Here is a 16,692-nt window from a genome sequence, read left to right as displayed (position 1 = left end):
CTAGGAAGAATTATGGTTTGGATCTGAAATGTCTCTAACAGGCTTATGTAATGAAGGTTTAGTCTTGGTATAACTCTAACCAAGGAGAACATGTTAAGACACAGAAGACAGAAAATGAAGACACTAGAAGATGGAACAATTTCCTGTGCCCATGGATTGGTAGGATTAGTATTGTAAAAATTGCCATCTTACCAAAAGCAATCTACAGATTGAATGTAATCCCCATCAAAATTCTAAAACATTTTTTCACAGAAACTAAAAAACAATCTTAAACTTCTTATGAAAACAAGTACTGTTGTTCATCTTTTACTTTTTAAGGGGGCCTGCCACCCGGCTCCCAAATAAATCTTAAGGCTTATTCTTAATTATGAATGCCCGGCCTCAGCTTGGCTTGTTTTTTGCCAGTTTCCCTTAAATTATCCCATCTACATTTTGCCTCTGGGCTTTTCCCATTCTCTTACTTCTGTAAATCTTTTTTTTTTTTTTTTTTTTTTTTGGTTTTTCGAGACAGGGTTTCTCTGTGTAGCTTTGTGCCTCTCCTGGAACTCACTTGGTAGCCCAGGCTGGCCTTGAACTCACAGAGATTCGCCTGGCTCTGCCTCCCGAGTGCTGGGATTAAAGGCGTGCGCCACCACCGCCCCGTTTTACTTCTGTAAATCTTACTCTTACTCAGTGGCTTGCTGTTTAGCTGGGTGATTGGTCCCTGTTGTCCTCCTCCTTCACTGGTTCCTTCACTCTCCTCTAGATTTCTTCTTCTATATATTTTCTCTGACTGCCAGCCCCACTTATCCTTTCTCCAGCCTTGCTATTGGCTAGTTCTTTATTAGACCATCAGGTGTTTTAGACAGGCACAGTAACACAGCTTCACAGAGTTAAACAAATGCAACATAAACAAAAGTAACACACCTGAAAATAATATTTTACTACAAACAAGCTAACAAAAAAGCTGGGATAGCTAAACCAACAACAAAAAGAACTGCTGCAAGTACCACCCCAGATTTCAGTTGTATTACAAAGCCATAATAATGAAAACAGGATGATACTGGATAGAAACAGACACACTGATTGACAGTATCAAATTGAAGATGAGGACATAAGTCCACACATCTACAGACACACTAGAGAAAAAGACAGCATCTTCAACACACGGTGTTCATCACATGGGATGGCTGCATGCAGAATTAAAATAGATCCACTTATCACCCTGCACAAAACTCAACTCCAGATGAATCAAGGACTTCAACATAAGACCAGATACTCTGAATCTGTTAGAAGTGAAAGTGGGGAACAGGCTTGAACTCATGGCCACAGAAAAGGACTCTCTAAACAGGACACTGACAGCACAGGCACTAAGACCCGCAATTAATAAATAAGACCTTATGAAGCTTGGAAGCTCTGTCCAGTAAAGGAAAGCATCATTTGGACAAAGCAGCAGCCTACATAATGGGAAAAGATCTTTACCATTTATACCTATGATAGAGGGTTAGTACCTAGAACATATAAAGAACTATAAAAGTCTGAATAGCAACAAAACAAACTGCCCAGTTAAAAAGTGGAGTATAGAACTCAATAAAGTTCTCAAAATATGAAACACAAGTGGCATAGAATCACTTAAATAGGGGCTGGAGAGATGGCTCAGGGGTTAGGAGCACTGACTGCTCTTCTAGAGGTCCTGAGTTCAGTTCCCAGCACCCACATGTTGGCTCACAACCATCTATAATGATGCCCTGTTCTGGCCTGCAGGGACACATGCAAGCATAACACTGTATACCTATAAATGAGTAAGAATAAATTAAAAAAAAGAATCACTTAAATAAATGTTAAACAACCTTAGTCATCAGGGAAATGCAAATAAAAATACTTTGAGATACAATCTCACCTCAGTCAGAATGGCCAAGATCAATAAAACAAATGACAGCACATGCTGGCAAGGATGTGGGGCAAGGGGAACATTTATTTATTGCTGTGGGAATGCAAACTTGTATAGCTACTACGAAAATCACTGTGGCAGTTCTTCGGGAAAATAGGAGTAGATCTAATTCAAGATCCAGCTATACCACTGTTGAGTATATGCCCAAAGAACTCTACACCCTACACAGAGACACTTGATCATCCATGTTCATTGTGGCTCTGTATTCATAATAGTTAGCAATTGGAAACAGCACAGATGTCCATCAACTGATGGATGGATAATGAAAATGTGGTACATTTATAGGATGGAATATTTTCAATCTGTTAAGAAAAATTGAATTATGATTTGCAGGTAAACGGATGGAGACAGGAAAAATCCTGAGTGAGGTAATCCAGACTCCCCACCAATAAATATTTTATGTTTTGTCTTATTTGTGGTAAGGTTTCTATATGTTGTGCTACAATCTGAATAACTTCAGAGGTTAGGTACCTAGTAAGGACTAATGGGGAGATAAGGATCTCCCAAGGAAGGAGAAATAGAATATACCATTATGGACAGATAAAGAAGAAAGTAGAATAGCAAGATTGAGTAGGGAGATAGATGGGAAAGAAAGGTAAAGGAGGGAATATGGGGGAGGACAACTAACACTAAAGGTCAATTGAAAACTCATATGGAAATCTATTACTGTAGAAGCTTCCTAAAATATATACATATGAAAGGAATCTAAATCGAGTCACCAAATAATAGGGAGAGAATGACATAACTAGGCATCTTATGCCACCAAGTAAAACCTTCAGTGCCAGGAAGGGGTTTATCTTGTTGTTGGCTATGTGGACCCCATGGAAACCAGCAAACATCACAGGCCATTGCCAGGGTTATTGGTTGCTCTCCACAACCTGATGGTAAAGTCCTATTGCAAAAGACAATGCTTACTTATGTCATCAAACATAGAGAAGTCAAGATGGTACACAACTAAAAACTTCACCCTTACTTGAAAGCAATTATGGTCTGGAAGGTATTCTGCATAGTACAGGAGGAGAAATGTAATCATCAATATTATTAAGCTACAAATTCTGTGACCTACAGTAGCAACCTGTCTGCAAGACATATTGGTATGATAGTGGCACAAACGTTATAGGAATAACCAACCACTTTTTAATTGTATGCAAGGCACACTCCAAGAGATGGAACCTATACCTAACACTGCTAAAGTAGTCAGGAACCTGAGATTAACTAGGTCATAAGCCAACAGGAGAATGTACTACTATTATTTTGTTAAATGAACATAGTAGTAAAATAACTACTAATTCTGCTATGCCCATAGATTAGAGCTTCACTCAACCTCATAACAAAATTCTTATTCTTGCAGTATATGGGAATTAACACAGAGATTCACAACTGGGCAATTCGTAAAGAGTGAGGGACTTTGGATAATTCAATCCTAAATGAAATGTCTTCATCAAAACGCTGCCCTCAAGGCTCAGGGAGCAATACAGAAGAGGTAGTAATACTGTAAGAGCCAGAGGTGGTAGATGACTCCAGAGAAATAGTGTCTTGCAGACATAACAGAGCTGACAGGCATTTGAGCTCACAGAGACTGTGGCAGCACTCACGAAACCCGCAGAGGCTCAAGCCAGATAAGGTCCTAGCACTGAGAGGTACAAGTGGATGCAGGGTCCCACTCCCAAGCGAGAAGTTCTCTGCAACTGATACTATTTGACGACAGTCAAAGGGAGAACCAGTTTCTCCAGTGGAGTCACTCCATCTATCAACCACACTCCAGGGCAGACGCCCAGGCCTGGGAGTAACTGGACAACACAAAAAGAACTTGATATTTTTGTGATCTTTTTTGTATCATTTTGGCTTTAGCAATTTTTGTCTTATGGGTTTTTTGTTTGTTTATTTCAATTTTCGTTTTTGTGCTCTTGTGGGATTTTTGTTTTTTGATTTTTGTTTTGTTTCTGAGACTTGTTTTGTTGTTGTTATTGTTGAGAGGGAGAGAGAAAAATAACAAAGTTGGGTGGGTAGGGACATGGGGGGTCTGAGAGGATTTGGGGGGTAGGAAATGTGATTGAAACACGTTGTATGAAGTATATTTTCATTAAAAAGCCATATAAAGTTTTTGGGCCAAATAAAATAGCATGATTTGATTTCATTAGTAAAACTGGGTGGGTAAGGTAGAAGGCATTTTATAGCCATTAAAATAGGGAATTGCAGATTCTTCCATTAAGACTTGAAGTAGAAAGAAGGGTTGAATTTGAAAGCTCCTTGTAAGATGGAATGCACAGAGCTTCAGGACTGATAGGATATGGTGATGGAGGAGAGGGAGATCCACAGCCCACCTTGAGCAGGCAAGTGGGGCCACAATTCACATTCCAGTCAAGGACAAGGAGGCCAGTGTGTCAGGCACTAAGTCTTAGACATTTGGTGAGGTACAAGTGAAGATGGAGCCGAAAATGTAATTTTGGAGTGCAGAAGCAAATCTTGGACTTGTAGAAACCATTGGCAATGATGTGGTAGCTGAAGTCTCTCAGACAGAAACAACAACTCGCAGATTGTATTCATATGAGATAATGTCTGACATCAGCTGATCTCACTACCTTCCAACAACACTACTGTAACATTTTCCAAACCAGCTTCACTGAACATAGTATTTCTTCATAAATGCATCATTATCTGTGACTTGTCCTGTTGTGACAAAATTCCTTCACAGGAGGGAATTTGATACTTACATATGTCACATTGTATGGACAGTCTCCTTTTATATTCATTTAAGGACCCCCATCCACTGAATGGTGGTACCCACATTTAAGGTGAGCCCATCCACCTCAATTAATGCCATTGGATACCAACAGACATTGCCTGAAATACGAAGCTCTGATTTGGGACTGTTCTGTTATGAACTGTAAAATGATTCCTATCCATACAAAGTCTTCCACTCTTAACCTGTCACAGTGATTTAATTACTGACAACATGGCCCTTTGTGACCTCCTTCCAAACTTTTTCTCTAATTGTGGAAACAATGTCACACGTACACAAACATATTCTGATTGCTCCCCCAAATGTTCTGCCTAGTCTCCCTTCTGTATCAACCTCACTTGACTACCAGTTCCTTCTCCAGACTCACGACTGTGGACTCTGGAAAACAAAGACTTGTACTATGTGTGTACAGGAAATTCTTCATATGTAAGTATCAAATTCATGTATCTCTGCATTATGTTGTGCTAAAATGTTTGATTTTGAAAATTACTGTTTGAGTTGCTGACAAGTTTCATTTAAAAAGGGTTCCATGAATTTAGCTTGGGACTAAAACCATTCCCAATCGGTTTTGAAATGGCTCTAAATATACTTCTGCCATTTTGTATGATGTATTTATGCAAAGCTGTAATGTCAGCACTGATGATTTGAAAATCAAAATGCCAGTCAACTTTGAAAAGTGCTGAAGATACTGTTTCCTGCAGATTCAAATATTCAACCAACTCAATTCTTTATATAAAAATAAACAACCACTTTCATTTTATTATACCCAGTTTGCTTAACCTTTAATATGTTGTAAATTATACATATAAAATTATTTTAAAATAAATTCTATTGTGGTTTACAATCAGTTATTTGTATGCCTACATATTTATACACTTGGGGTCAAATACAAATTTCTTGAGCTTAAAAAGGGATAATGAGTGGTGAAAGTTTCTGAGGCCCATAATTAGAGTAGTATGTGAAGCCAAGCCTGTGTTTGTAATGTGACTTCCTCCCACTTCTCGGAGAGCTGTTGTGCAGAAGTATGATGCCTGTAGCATATGCAGGTGTGTGTGTGTGTGTGTGTGTGTGTGTGTGTACGTGTGTGATTTATGTGCAATTGTGTGTGGGGGGGTGTGCTCCTGTGTGTGGTTGTGGGTGCCAGAAGAAGACACTGGATGTCCTTTCTGCCTAGTTTCTTGAAACAGGGTGTCTCACTGAATCCAAAACTAGACTAACAAAGAACCACCCCAGTGACCTCCTTTCTGTCCCTCAAAATGTGGTGTTACAGATGCACACAGTCACCTTTTGAGCATGTGTGCTAGGGATTTGAAATCTGTTCCTCTGTATGAAACAAATACTATTGCCCACTGAGCAATCTTTCCTAGTCCTGGTAATTAACAATTAGTTTTTATTTAGATTCTTCTAAATTACTAGCCCTCTTTACAATCTTTTAAGGTAACATTTCTATCCCCCTGACAGGGAAATAGAGGCATAAGAGCATACTGCTGATATTGGGGTGGGGGCAAGGTTTGAACTTGCATCATGCAAATTCCTCTTAATAAAATGTAATGTCATCTTCATGATGACATGAAGGCAAAAGGCACTGTACATCAATGCAGTGCTACGGCTCTAGCCCTTGTGATCAGAAGTAAAGCTCTGCCTCTCTTGATACACAGATGGTCACTGAACAAGCCTCAGACTGGTAACAAACATCCTGCCTTTGACTTCTGGCAATTTGTTAATGTAGAAAGAGGGTCTTTCACATTTAAAACATACATCTCTGTGTAAGTGTAAGTTTCTTTCTATGATTTCATCATGAACTTATCATTAACAGACATGTAAAGCCTCGCTCTAACATTTCTACACAAGATACAATTGTGGGTTATCCACCATACAAAAATGCAGTTGTTTCAGAATAAGTTACAAAGCATCAGTATTTCAAACCTCCTACAATGAAGCAAACCTTGCACTAACTACTGAAAGCAATTGCTGCCAAAAGCATAAATGGTCTGAACTTCTTAGTGAATCTTCAGCAATTCTGACTTAGCTTATTTCTGACAGGCTTGTTAATCTTGGAAATCCTGGAAGTATCCAAATGCTTCAGCATGAAGGGTCTTCACAAAGACCACAGAGTGCTGTGGGATGTTCTGTATGGCAAATGTGTTGCTCTGATTGGTCAATAAATAAAACACTGATTGGCCAGTGGCTAGGCAGGAAGTATAGGCGGGACTAACAGAGAGGAGAAAAGAAAGAACAGGAAGGCAGAGGGAGACACTGTCAGCCGCCAAGATGACAAACAGCATGTGAAGATGCCTGTAAGCCACGAGCCATATGGCAAGGTATAGATTAATGGAAATGGATTAATTTAAGTTGTAAGAACAGTTAGCAAGAAGCCTGCCACGGCCATACAGTTTGTAAGCAATATAAGTCTCTGTGTTTACTTGGTTGGGTCTGAGCGGCTGTGGGACTGGCAGGTGAGAGAGATTTGTCCTGACTGTGGGCCAGGCAGAAAAACTTTAGCTACAACAGGGACACATGTTACTTACATGTGGTCTGTGGGGAGTCTCCAAACACCTTGCTTTGGGAATAACACTGATGCTTGATCTTGCAAGGCTGATAAAGAAAATTCTAAGAAAAGGCAATGTTTGATAAACATTGACTTCTCCATGAGCATCAATGAGATAACCAACAGTATCAATTATTTTGGTAGTGAGTCTTCCCTTTCATAAACTTTGCATTGTTGAAAATAGAAAAGTAATTCTGAGCTGGGTGTAGTGGTACATGTGAAACCAGCACAGACAAGGACAAGGAAGGAGGTACCAAGCTTAGGGCCAGCCTGGGCCACATGGTGAGGACCCATCTCAAAATAAAAGCAAAAAAATTTCAGGACATATCTCTTTATGCATTCATGACTAAGCTATATATTTTGCCTAAATTTGAGCCACAGAATCTTATGTAATTTCTGAGGTAAATATATGTATTTTCCCCAAAACTAATAGGTCAAGGTATTTTTTTCTTATTTTTGATATTTTGCGTTAACTTGGTCAGATATTGAAAGAATCTGTTAAATGTCCTATAGTTATTTTCACAACTAATAGTAGTTCTAAAATGAAAACCTAGACAATTTCTTTGGGTGCATGCCCATTTTATCTTTAAGTTTGTGAACATTTTTATTTTTCAATATTTGTTCAAAATTTCTTTATCCTAAAGAGTCATATGTATATTTCTTGACTGATAAAATGATCAAAAACCCACTGTGAAGGAGAAATGTCATTCTTGTTTCTTTATACAACATATTTTAATGCATTTGTAATTACTATTATGTAAGTTATTGCCATGTAACATACAGTGATGGTTAGTAGTTATTGTGTATGGCATTTTATATATTATAGTATGCTATTGTATAGAAATTTATAGTAGTCATTTATATCATATTAAATTATTACATTATAATTAAAATCACTTGTATTATTACCATTATCATTTAGTACATGAAATGCTAAAATACTGTTAAGATACACTGCAATAATGATTACATGAGACAGTCTGGGATAATAACAATAATAACAATAAGACCATTCTAGATTTACAATGGTCCATTATAAATTACACGTGACTCTATTGTGCACAAAGCACCTTAAGAGAAAGGGAACATCAAAGAGAAGAATGTTATGTGCTAAGGCCTAAGTCACCAACACTATTAAAATAATTTACACTGAATAACCTGACAGATTAGCCTCTGTTTTACTTATTCTCCTCAGTCTAAACTTAGTTCTTCCATTGTATCTGATGTAAGAAACTGTGTTGCACTGTTGTGTTCAAACACAGCTATTCCATAGAACATGTGCTTATTCTATTGTTATTTTGAAAGCATCATAAATAAATATGCATTCATTAGACACTTCAAGATTTTAGCTTCAGACATGCACAATTGTCATTTTCCCTCTGAAATAACCACTGGTATTCCTTTCCTTTGAGAAGCACACACACAAATAGAATTTTAGGGGAGTGGTATATGGATTTGCATTTTCCCTGTGAGTGGAGTATATACAATCTACCGTCAGTATTGCCCTCACTTACAACATTGTGTGCTGTAAAATGATTGCCACTCAATAGGCAGAGGATGACTTTACTTTTCTGCAAAAATAAGGAAAGCATTCTCTATAAAATTAGGTTAACAGGAAATACTGGAAGATTGGAATCAGCAAACACAACCCAGCTAAGCACTCACATCTTGTCGCTCACATTGCGCATCCGTTCCTCTTGCTTAAATGCCTCCCTGGCCAGCTTTAAGTGGTTGACGGGTTCTGCCACCCTCAGGGTGGGCTCCAAAGGCTTGTAACGCTGCTGCAGGACTTCATTGATGTCTCGGAAGGGTCCCTAACAAGACAGGAGGACAAATGTGTTTCACTACGGAAGAGTCCCAGACACATTGACAACTGTGGTGCTGAACTACTAAATATAGTAAGTTTATTTAATTATTTTTTAAAACATTTTTTTCTCAGAAATAAAACAAGCAAATACAAGAACTAGAATATCAGCCAGGAGGTGGTGGCACACGCCTTTAATACTAGCACCTAGGAGGCAGAGGCAGGAAAATCTCTGAGTTCAAGGCCAGCCTAGTCTACAGAGCAAGTTCCAAGACTACACAAAGAAACCCTGTTTCAAAAACAAACAAATAAGAATATCACTTATCTCCCAGAACTGTCCTCTCTCATGAAAGCAATTGTCTTAAAACTGTTTCAGGTTAGCAGAAGTCCCCATCATGTCAAGAAGGTTCTCATGTGTGCACTAGCAAACTCACAGTTCTAGGCTGCTCTAAGTTGTAACTTTACAGGCACACTTTTCCAACACAACTAAAGTATGCACTTTCCCTTTGGAATTTAGGAAAAACAAGAAAAGATTATGATCATTAACTTTCCATTTTAAACAAAAACCTTTCTGTGGGTGTCAAATCTTCTATTTGTTGGTTTCTTAAACATAAATGCCCCACTATTCATCCTTGTTTTATCTGAATTCTTATTCTCAGTGGCTCTGGAACTAAGGGCAGTCTCTCAGGGCTACCACTGAGAGAGGAGAGGGTCCACAGATGGGCCTGGGTGACTCTTGGCACAGCCTCCTGTAAAGTAAGGTATGGAGTTACACTTGGCACCCGAGTCCACTGGTTGGCCAGCCATCATCCTGCTCAGCCTAGGCGAGCCAAAGGCAGCTCAGGCATTTGCTGTGTCGTTAACGACATACTGTTTTATATTTTTTTCACCACTGTGTTAGAGAGGAATAATACAAAATGGACAAAGATTTCTAATCTCATTCCTTATTCTTAAAAACGTCTCCTTTAGATGGGTTATTACTAAGAAGTCGCAGCTGGAGCTTCTGTGAACGCTGAGTGAAGACTGTGGGGCTAATAAAAAGAAATGATTCACGCCTCATTTATGTTCACTTATGTTTTACATTAATAGAAACCAATAATAGGAACCAGTTACCATAAAAGTCATGGACCGTAAATAACACAAATGGCAGATCAGTATCATCTAGTACTTTCCGCAGCTGGACAGGAGGATTGCTATATTTGAAAGTGGTTAATGGATTTGTATTGGAAGTTTGCTTTTTAAAGACACATGATCATGATTCCAATCTGTTATAAGGAAATTGAAAGTCTTAAACTGGACTCTTTGCTCTTTGACAAATACAATGGTTAAAGAATTGATATTTGGTTGTGTAATAAGTGCCAGTCACTTCTGTGGGCCTGTTTTCACATGTGGAAGTCAGAGTAATAACAGGATTTCCTTTAGGGTATGTAGTATAACACTCAGTGTGGCATTACAAATATGTTATACCTCAAAAGTGGCAGGATGGTTATTTGTTTCAGAAATAGAATTTAGAAGGGCTTTGGACAATAGAAATATCAAAGAAATAAGAGTTCAGAAGTTGAGACCGACAAGGTCAGCAGACACTTTAAACGTCTGTTGGAATACAAACACACACAACACACACACACACACACACACACACACACACACACACACACACACACATCTACCTCAGTCTCCCTTACTGCCTGTCTGGAGCTCACTAGTTCTCTTGAGTGTAGAGCTGTCAGAGGAACCTTGTTTAAGCAAGTGCATAAGGAGAATGAGCTTCCTCTTCTGGGTACCTGGCAGAGCTTCTTGACCACGTCAGGCTCCTTGTCTCACTCTCAATCAGCACTCTGCCTCTGTGCTCAATGGTGCACCTCCTTGGTTAGTAAATTTGACATATGCTGACTCCTTTTTGCCACCGCTTCTGTTAGCCATCTTTAAGATCTCAGGCATATCCTGTCCCACTCATTCCTGAAGTGACACAGGTTACTATACTTTGGAAGTAACTTCAAATTTTAGATATTTCCATTGTCATCACTTTAACCAACAATTCCCGGAATGTGTGGCCACCTAAGGCTCAACCCGATCCTACAGGTCCTTCTTGTATTCTCAGCTGTAACTTCACAGTGTTTAATTTTGCCTTGCCTCCATCCAGGTCTTGGGTATGAAAATCAAATGCATTTCTGTTTTATGATCAATGTTATTGCATAGTTATCCTTTATTTCAAAGTGTTTATCAAAGTTTAATAATGAAGTTTAACTTAGCAGAGTTGTCTCATATATTCAAGAAATCATCTTCCAAATTCCAAATGCCGTGTTCAAATGGCATCTGGGCAGTCTTAAACGTCCTCAATGTATAGACCCTGTTATTACTGAATAAAGGAAAAGTTGCTCAGCCAATGATTACACAGCAGTCCTACTGTGAATAAAGAGGAAGCCATGAGGAAAGAGGGAAGGAAGGACCCAAAGGAAGAAACAACACTAGCAAAAAGAGAAGAAAGAAAGAATGTTAAAAATGGAAGAAGAAAGGAGGTAAGGAAGAGCAGGATGCGAGGGTATATGCAGAGAAAGAGAGGGATATAAAGTAAAGAAGAGAAAGAAAACGGAAATAAAAGTAAATGACAAGAAATTAAATGAGAGAAAAGGAAAAAAAGAGAAAAGAGGAAGTGAGAAGCGAATAGAATGTATATTATCAGTAGAGATGTTTTATGATTCCCTTTAAAACATAAAAATAACAGCTAATAGTACTTATTTTGTTAGTAGTTTTGAGAGGAAAATATTTAAATAAAGGCAATTGAGGTTTTAATTACAGAGAACAGAGATACATCACAGATAATTATAGCAATGTAGGAAGTTTTAATGCTGTAGAATGCAGGTTGGTCTTACTGAGAGGCCGACTCAGTGTCAGGCAGGGACAGGTAGTCTCTAAGATGTCTCCAGTAGGCCCTGCTTCATGCTATTCACTGTTCTGAGTGCTCTCTTGTTCTTGGATGGAAACAGCCCCCTCATCTTGAACAAATAGAACAGGGCAGAGGTCATGGGATATCAGCTCTGGCTTCTGTTTTGAAAGCTTCCCACCTCTTTCTCTAGGATGGGTCTCTTTAAAGAAAGTCAGAGGCCATGCTGTGGGGCATCTTTGTGGAATGGACACTGTGAGGAAGGTCAACAACATGGTAACAACTAGCAATGTGGATGAAGGAGCCAACCAAGAGGGTCTCTTTGCCTTCCTGTCCTTACAGCCCATTCAAGCCTTCAGAGGAAGCCACAGCCTGGTTGACCCTCGACTACACTCATGAGAAAACTAGATTCAGACGCACTAGCCTAGGGATGCTATAAAAAGGCAAATGCATTTTGGTTTAAGCCTTTATGCTTTCTATTTCTGGTCATTGATTATTCAAGGATGGAACACAGAAGCAAGCCTGGGTAGGGAGTTAATGCACAGAGGTTTAGCCTGCAGAGTCATGGCCAATCCAGTTGCAGATTGACACTAGCCACAGGCAGCTGTCTTCTGCAGTTGAAATATTGGAGGGTTCACAGAGTTGTCCCTTCTGAGACTTTAGGATCGTGACAAATATCCTTCCCTCTCTCTAAGTCTACCCTGCAGCCCAGGAAGAACTTTTCATACCTAACTCTATCTATCACAATCCAGATATAGTCAAGATTTCCTGTCTGTGCAGTGAATCTTGGAGTGTCTCCAAATCTCAAACTGGCACTTTTTAAATGATTCAAATGAAAGTCATATTTCAAATGGTACATACAATATGTGTATCATCTGAGAACAGGTTATGTTAAGTCAGTTGGAGAGCACATAAACATAAAAAATCCAGCAATAATGGATTACTGCAGGTACCACTGTAACAATTCACACAAAACAGTCCAGCATTTCTGCAAATAACCCATGTTCTAAATCCATACTCAGTACAATGTCCAACATCAGGAGACCATTTACCAACCTTTTGTGCAACGACTTTAACGTGACACAAATCTTATTTAAAGTTAAGTCTTTATAAGAAAGATCTTTTCTTTAAAAAAATAAATCATTTTTAATCATTCAACACCATGGAAAGAGTAAAAACACTTCCCATGGGATGGAAGACAATACTTGCAAGCCATTTCACTTAGTAGTGTGTAGTGTGTTGTCAAAAACATGGTGTCCGGCTTGTGAGTTATTTTTAAAGTAGCTGACATAAAAGTGATCATGCCTGTGAGCCATGACTGGATAAACAGTTGGGCAATTCCATATGCTGAGATTATATGCATATAATTTAAAAAGGTATATATGTATATAGTATGACACTCTGACATATTTTGATGGGCCTTAAGTACACTGTGATAAGTGAAATAGGCCATGATAGGACTCAGGAAAAGAGAAATGGAGAGCATTTTGAAGAGGCTGAGGTTGGCAAGATAGAAAGAGTTTGTATGTGGCTAACAGCAGTGGTCATCCCACAGTGCTAATGAGCCTGGTGTTAAGAAAATGTGTGCTGGAAAATGGTGACATTAACAGATGTCATGATATGCATACTTCACCACAGGAAGAGGCTAGAAGAGAGAGGATAAGACATTAATGACAGATTCACATGGGTCTGCTTGGTACCTGACACCGCTTCCTGTTGATAGGTGGCAGACTTGCCGACTGAGGGAAGGAGCGGGCACTGGTGCACTCCAGCCAGTTGCTGAAGCTGCGGTAGGGCTTGGCCTTCACGTTGGTGGCTGGTTGGCGCCCCAAGGGCTTTGCCTTCTGTAACCGCAGCTCCCATGGATCAGGCTGTTTTCGGAAAGGTGAATTGTATATGCCTGGAATCTAAAGAAGAACACAGCTTCTTTAATTTTCATATGAAATGAAATTTTCATGCATTTAAGGGAGAAATAGTTTAAACTACAACTTTGGTGCTTAATCAGGGTTGGGTTTACCAGAGGGGAATTTAGAGAGCACTGACCCTTTGTATTTGGTTTAGACCAACAATCTTTGCAACTTTCAGGATTGCATAATAAATGTTTTAAAAACTCAGTCTGAAACTGTATTTGAGGGAAAGTAATACAGGAATCTTAAGCCATCCATTTTGTATTCTTGACAGATATGTTTTAAACTTTACTGTAAGCCATACCATCGTTCACATGAAGGTAAATGTGCAATGTCTGATTATGTACTCAATAAATACTTGATGATTTGAATTCCTGATAACTACACACCCAAATGGTGTCTGTTTTGAGTCCTGTTTGGATAATCACTCTGATTTCACATCCATATGGGATACTCTTTATCTCTCCAACTCTCACTGCACTCAATGGGCATGTCAGGTGTCTTGCTTCTGCAGGGTCACGTTGGCCTTGCTGCTCTGTGGCTGGCTCTGTTACACACTGTGTCATAACAGTCGAGACTTGGCACAGCATATGCTGGGCTATAGAGGCTCTGCACATAATGTGTGACAAATGTGACATTCAAGTATAGCAGCTGTGCATTTTCTATAAACCTCATGTTATCTGAGTCACAAACTGTACAGAACTCTAGTTTGATAGGACTATGTTTTGGTGATATTCGATTTCCACAGAAGCATAATCAAAACACATGTACATATCTATACACGTGCATGTGTAAATACCAGCCATGCAAATTCACATTTGTAGGGAAAAGTAAACATTTCAAGGATGGCATGATTGGTGCCTCTGTAGACACTGAACTATATAAAGAATTTATTAAACTTTCTGTTATTCCTAAAAGAAACAGACTTTTCTTTTATGCTGTAATTAATCCATAAACATCCCTGGTCATATGTTATTTTAGGGGAGCAACAGTCCCATGGTAGTACTAGCTAGGACAGCTGTCTTTGAAAAACTGACCAAGAAAAGCCTGACTTTTTTTTGTTTGTTTGTTTTTCAAGACAGGGTTTCTCCGTGTAGCTTTGGTGCCTGTCCTGGAACTCTCTCTGTAGACCAGGCTGGCCTCCAACTCACAGAGATCCACCTGCTTCTGCCTCCCGAGTGCTGGGATTAAAGGCATGTGCCACCACTGCCTGGCAAAGTTTAACATTTCTAACCAACACTTCCGCAAGTGTTGGTTCCTGTCCTGTACCCACCCTAGCCTTGTTCCCAATTCTTTCTTGCTAACTTGGAGGTACCACTCTACTCCACCATCATCCATTACATACGTCACTACTTCAGAGTTATCTTTGTGTTTCAGTTTTCCACAGCAAGCAAGCAGAGAGCAGGGCAGTGCTATGGTTATTTTGGCAACCTCAGGGTCTACCAAGATGCAAGATACACAGCAGCCACTCGATAAATGAATCTAAACACCCAACCATTCAGGAAAGTGCATCACATTCTGCTTGACTCTAGTTCCCAAAGCAGTGAAAGTGCATGAGTGAAGGCTTGAGACCAACATCTGCGACCCTTTTCTCTAACACATTGTTCAGATTTACTTTCAAAGATGCCATGGTTAGACCAACTCCAGTCACCTCAGATTTAACTTTTCCTACTAATGAAGGACTAAATTTTATTGTATATAAAATAATGTTAACACAACTGCATTTTATTTCTAAAACTACTTTCAAACATTGATATTTACTCCTTAATATGTGTGATAGTATGTTTTTAAAGTTATTTTAGTGTAAGGGTAACACACTTTTGTTATTACAGAAAACACAAAGTGGTTGGTTTGGTTACATGAATAAAGCAAACAGCAGTGAAGGAACATATGTACATGTGGATGTAAGTCTACAGTAGCTTTAGTGGCCGCTCAGCTGAGGGTGAGTCTCCAGATAGTTTTTAGAATGCTTTTCTAGGTCAAGGATGTACTGAGGATGAGAAGAAACAACAAATTTTAGATTAAACAGATGATTTTGACATATAATAACTACATCATATGCTCTCTGAAAAAGATACAAGAGAATAAATACCATTTTGGTTGGTGGTAGTCTAACTGGAAATCTGTTAATTTACTTTACTGCCCAAGTTTCCACAGCCTTATAGATTAAGTTGTGAGAGTCCTACAATTTAGCTAAAGGTTGTCATTTACCATTTAAAAATCTCCATTGGCCTGAGGAGCTGCTAGCGCCTGTATTAACTTTGCCCCGTTAGGACTCTTGATCTCCTTGTGCATTTGCACGCACGTGTATACATAGGCAGGATGGGAGATGCAAATAGTCTGGCAGACATGATAGCTTCCTTAAATTATACTTTGCAACTATACAGAGACCTCCTCCTGTGTATTCTCTTTGCAATTTAAATCAAATATAGATAGAAACTATATTTTAATTGAATTTCAAATATATCATTTAAAATCTTCAAGGTGTCAGTATTTTAGAAATTACTGCATTAGCTAACTTACCTCAGTAAAAGCAGTTTGGCCCTCCTGGACTTCTCACAGCAGGCAAATACCTATTTACTGCTATAGTTACCATTTAATTATTAGTTCTTTAAGTAAGTAATGCTTAAAAATGTCTCATTGTCTCAACTGCCACATTCCATACCTGAAAGCTAGTTAAGAAGAATGGTTTGCTGTGACAAGTCACAGAAGCCATAGTAACCCTAAGAGACTAGGGCATATTTTCTACTTTCCCCATTTTTCACAACCTAGAAGAGCCACTGCCATGCTAGCTTTGGGGACTTCATTTTCCGCAATAATTTCCTAGAGTGACCAACACTATGGGGAAATCTGTGCTAACTGTTTGAAAAGAGAGA

The 16,692-nt window shown here is 39.0% G+C and overlaps 1 protein-coding gene across 1 annotated transcript in view; it reads right to left on the bottom strand.

The window, feature by feature from the left end:
- The window catches only part of Spata17 (spermatogenesis associated 17), a 177,007-nt gene that overhangs the window by 59,237 nt on the left and 101,078 nt on the right, over window positions 1-16,692 (bottom strand). The window contains 2 exon segments of the mRNA XM_059280989.1: window positions 8,887-9,035; window positions 13,610-13,816. Of these exon segments, the coding sequence (XP_059136972.1) occupies window positions 8,887-9,035; window positions 13,610-13,816 (356 nt within the window).

This window comes from Peromyscus eremicus, chromosome 15 (assembly GCF_949786415.1).
Source record: "Peromyscus eremicus chromosome 15, PerEre_H2_v1, whole genome shotgun sequence".
Lineage (NCBI taxonomy): Eukaryota > Metazoa > Chordata > Mammalia > Rodentia > Cricetidae > Peromyscus > Peromyscus eremicus.
This window is presented reverse-complemented; position numbering and strand designations above follow the sequence as displayed.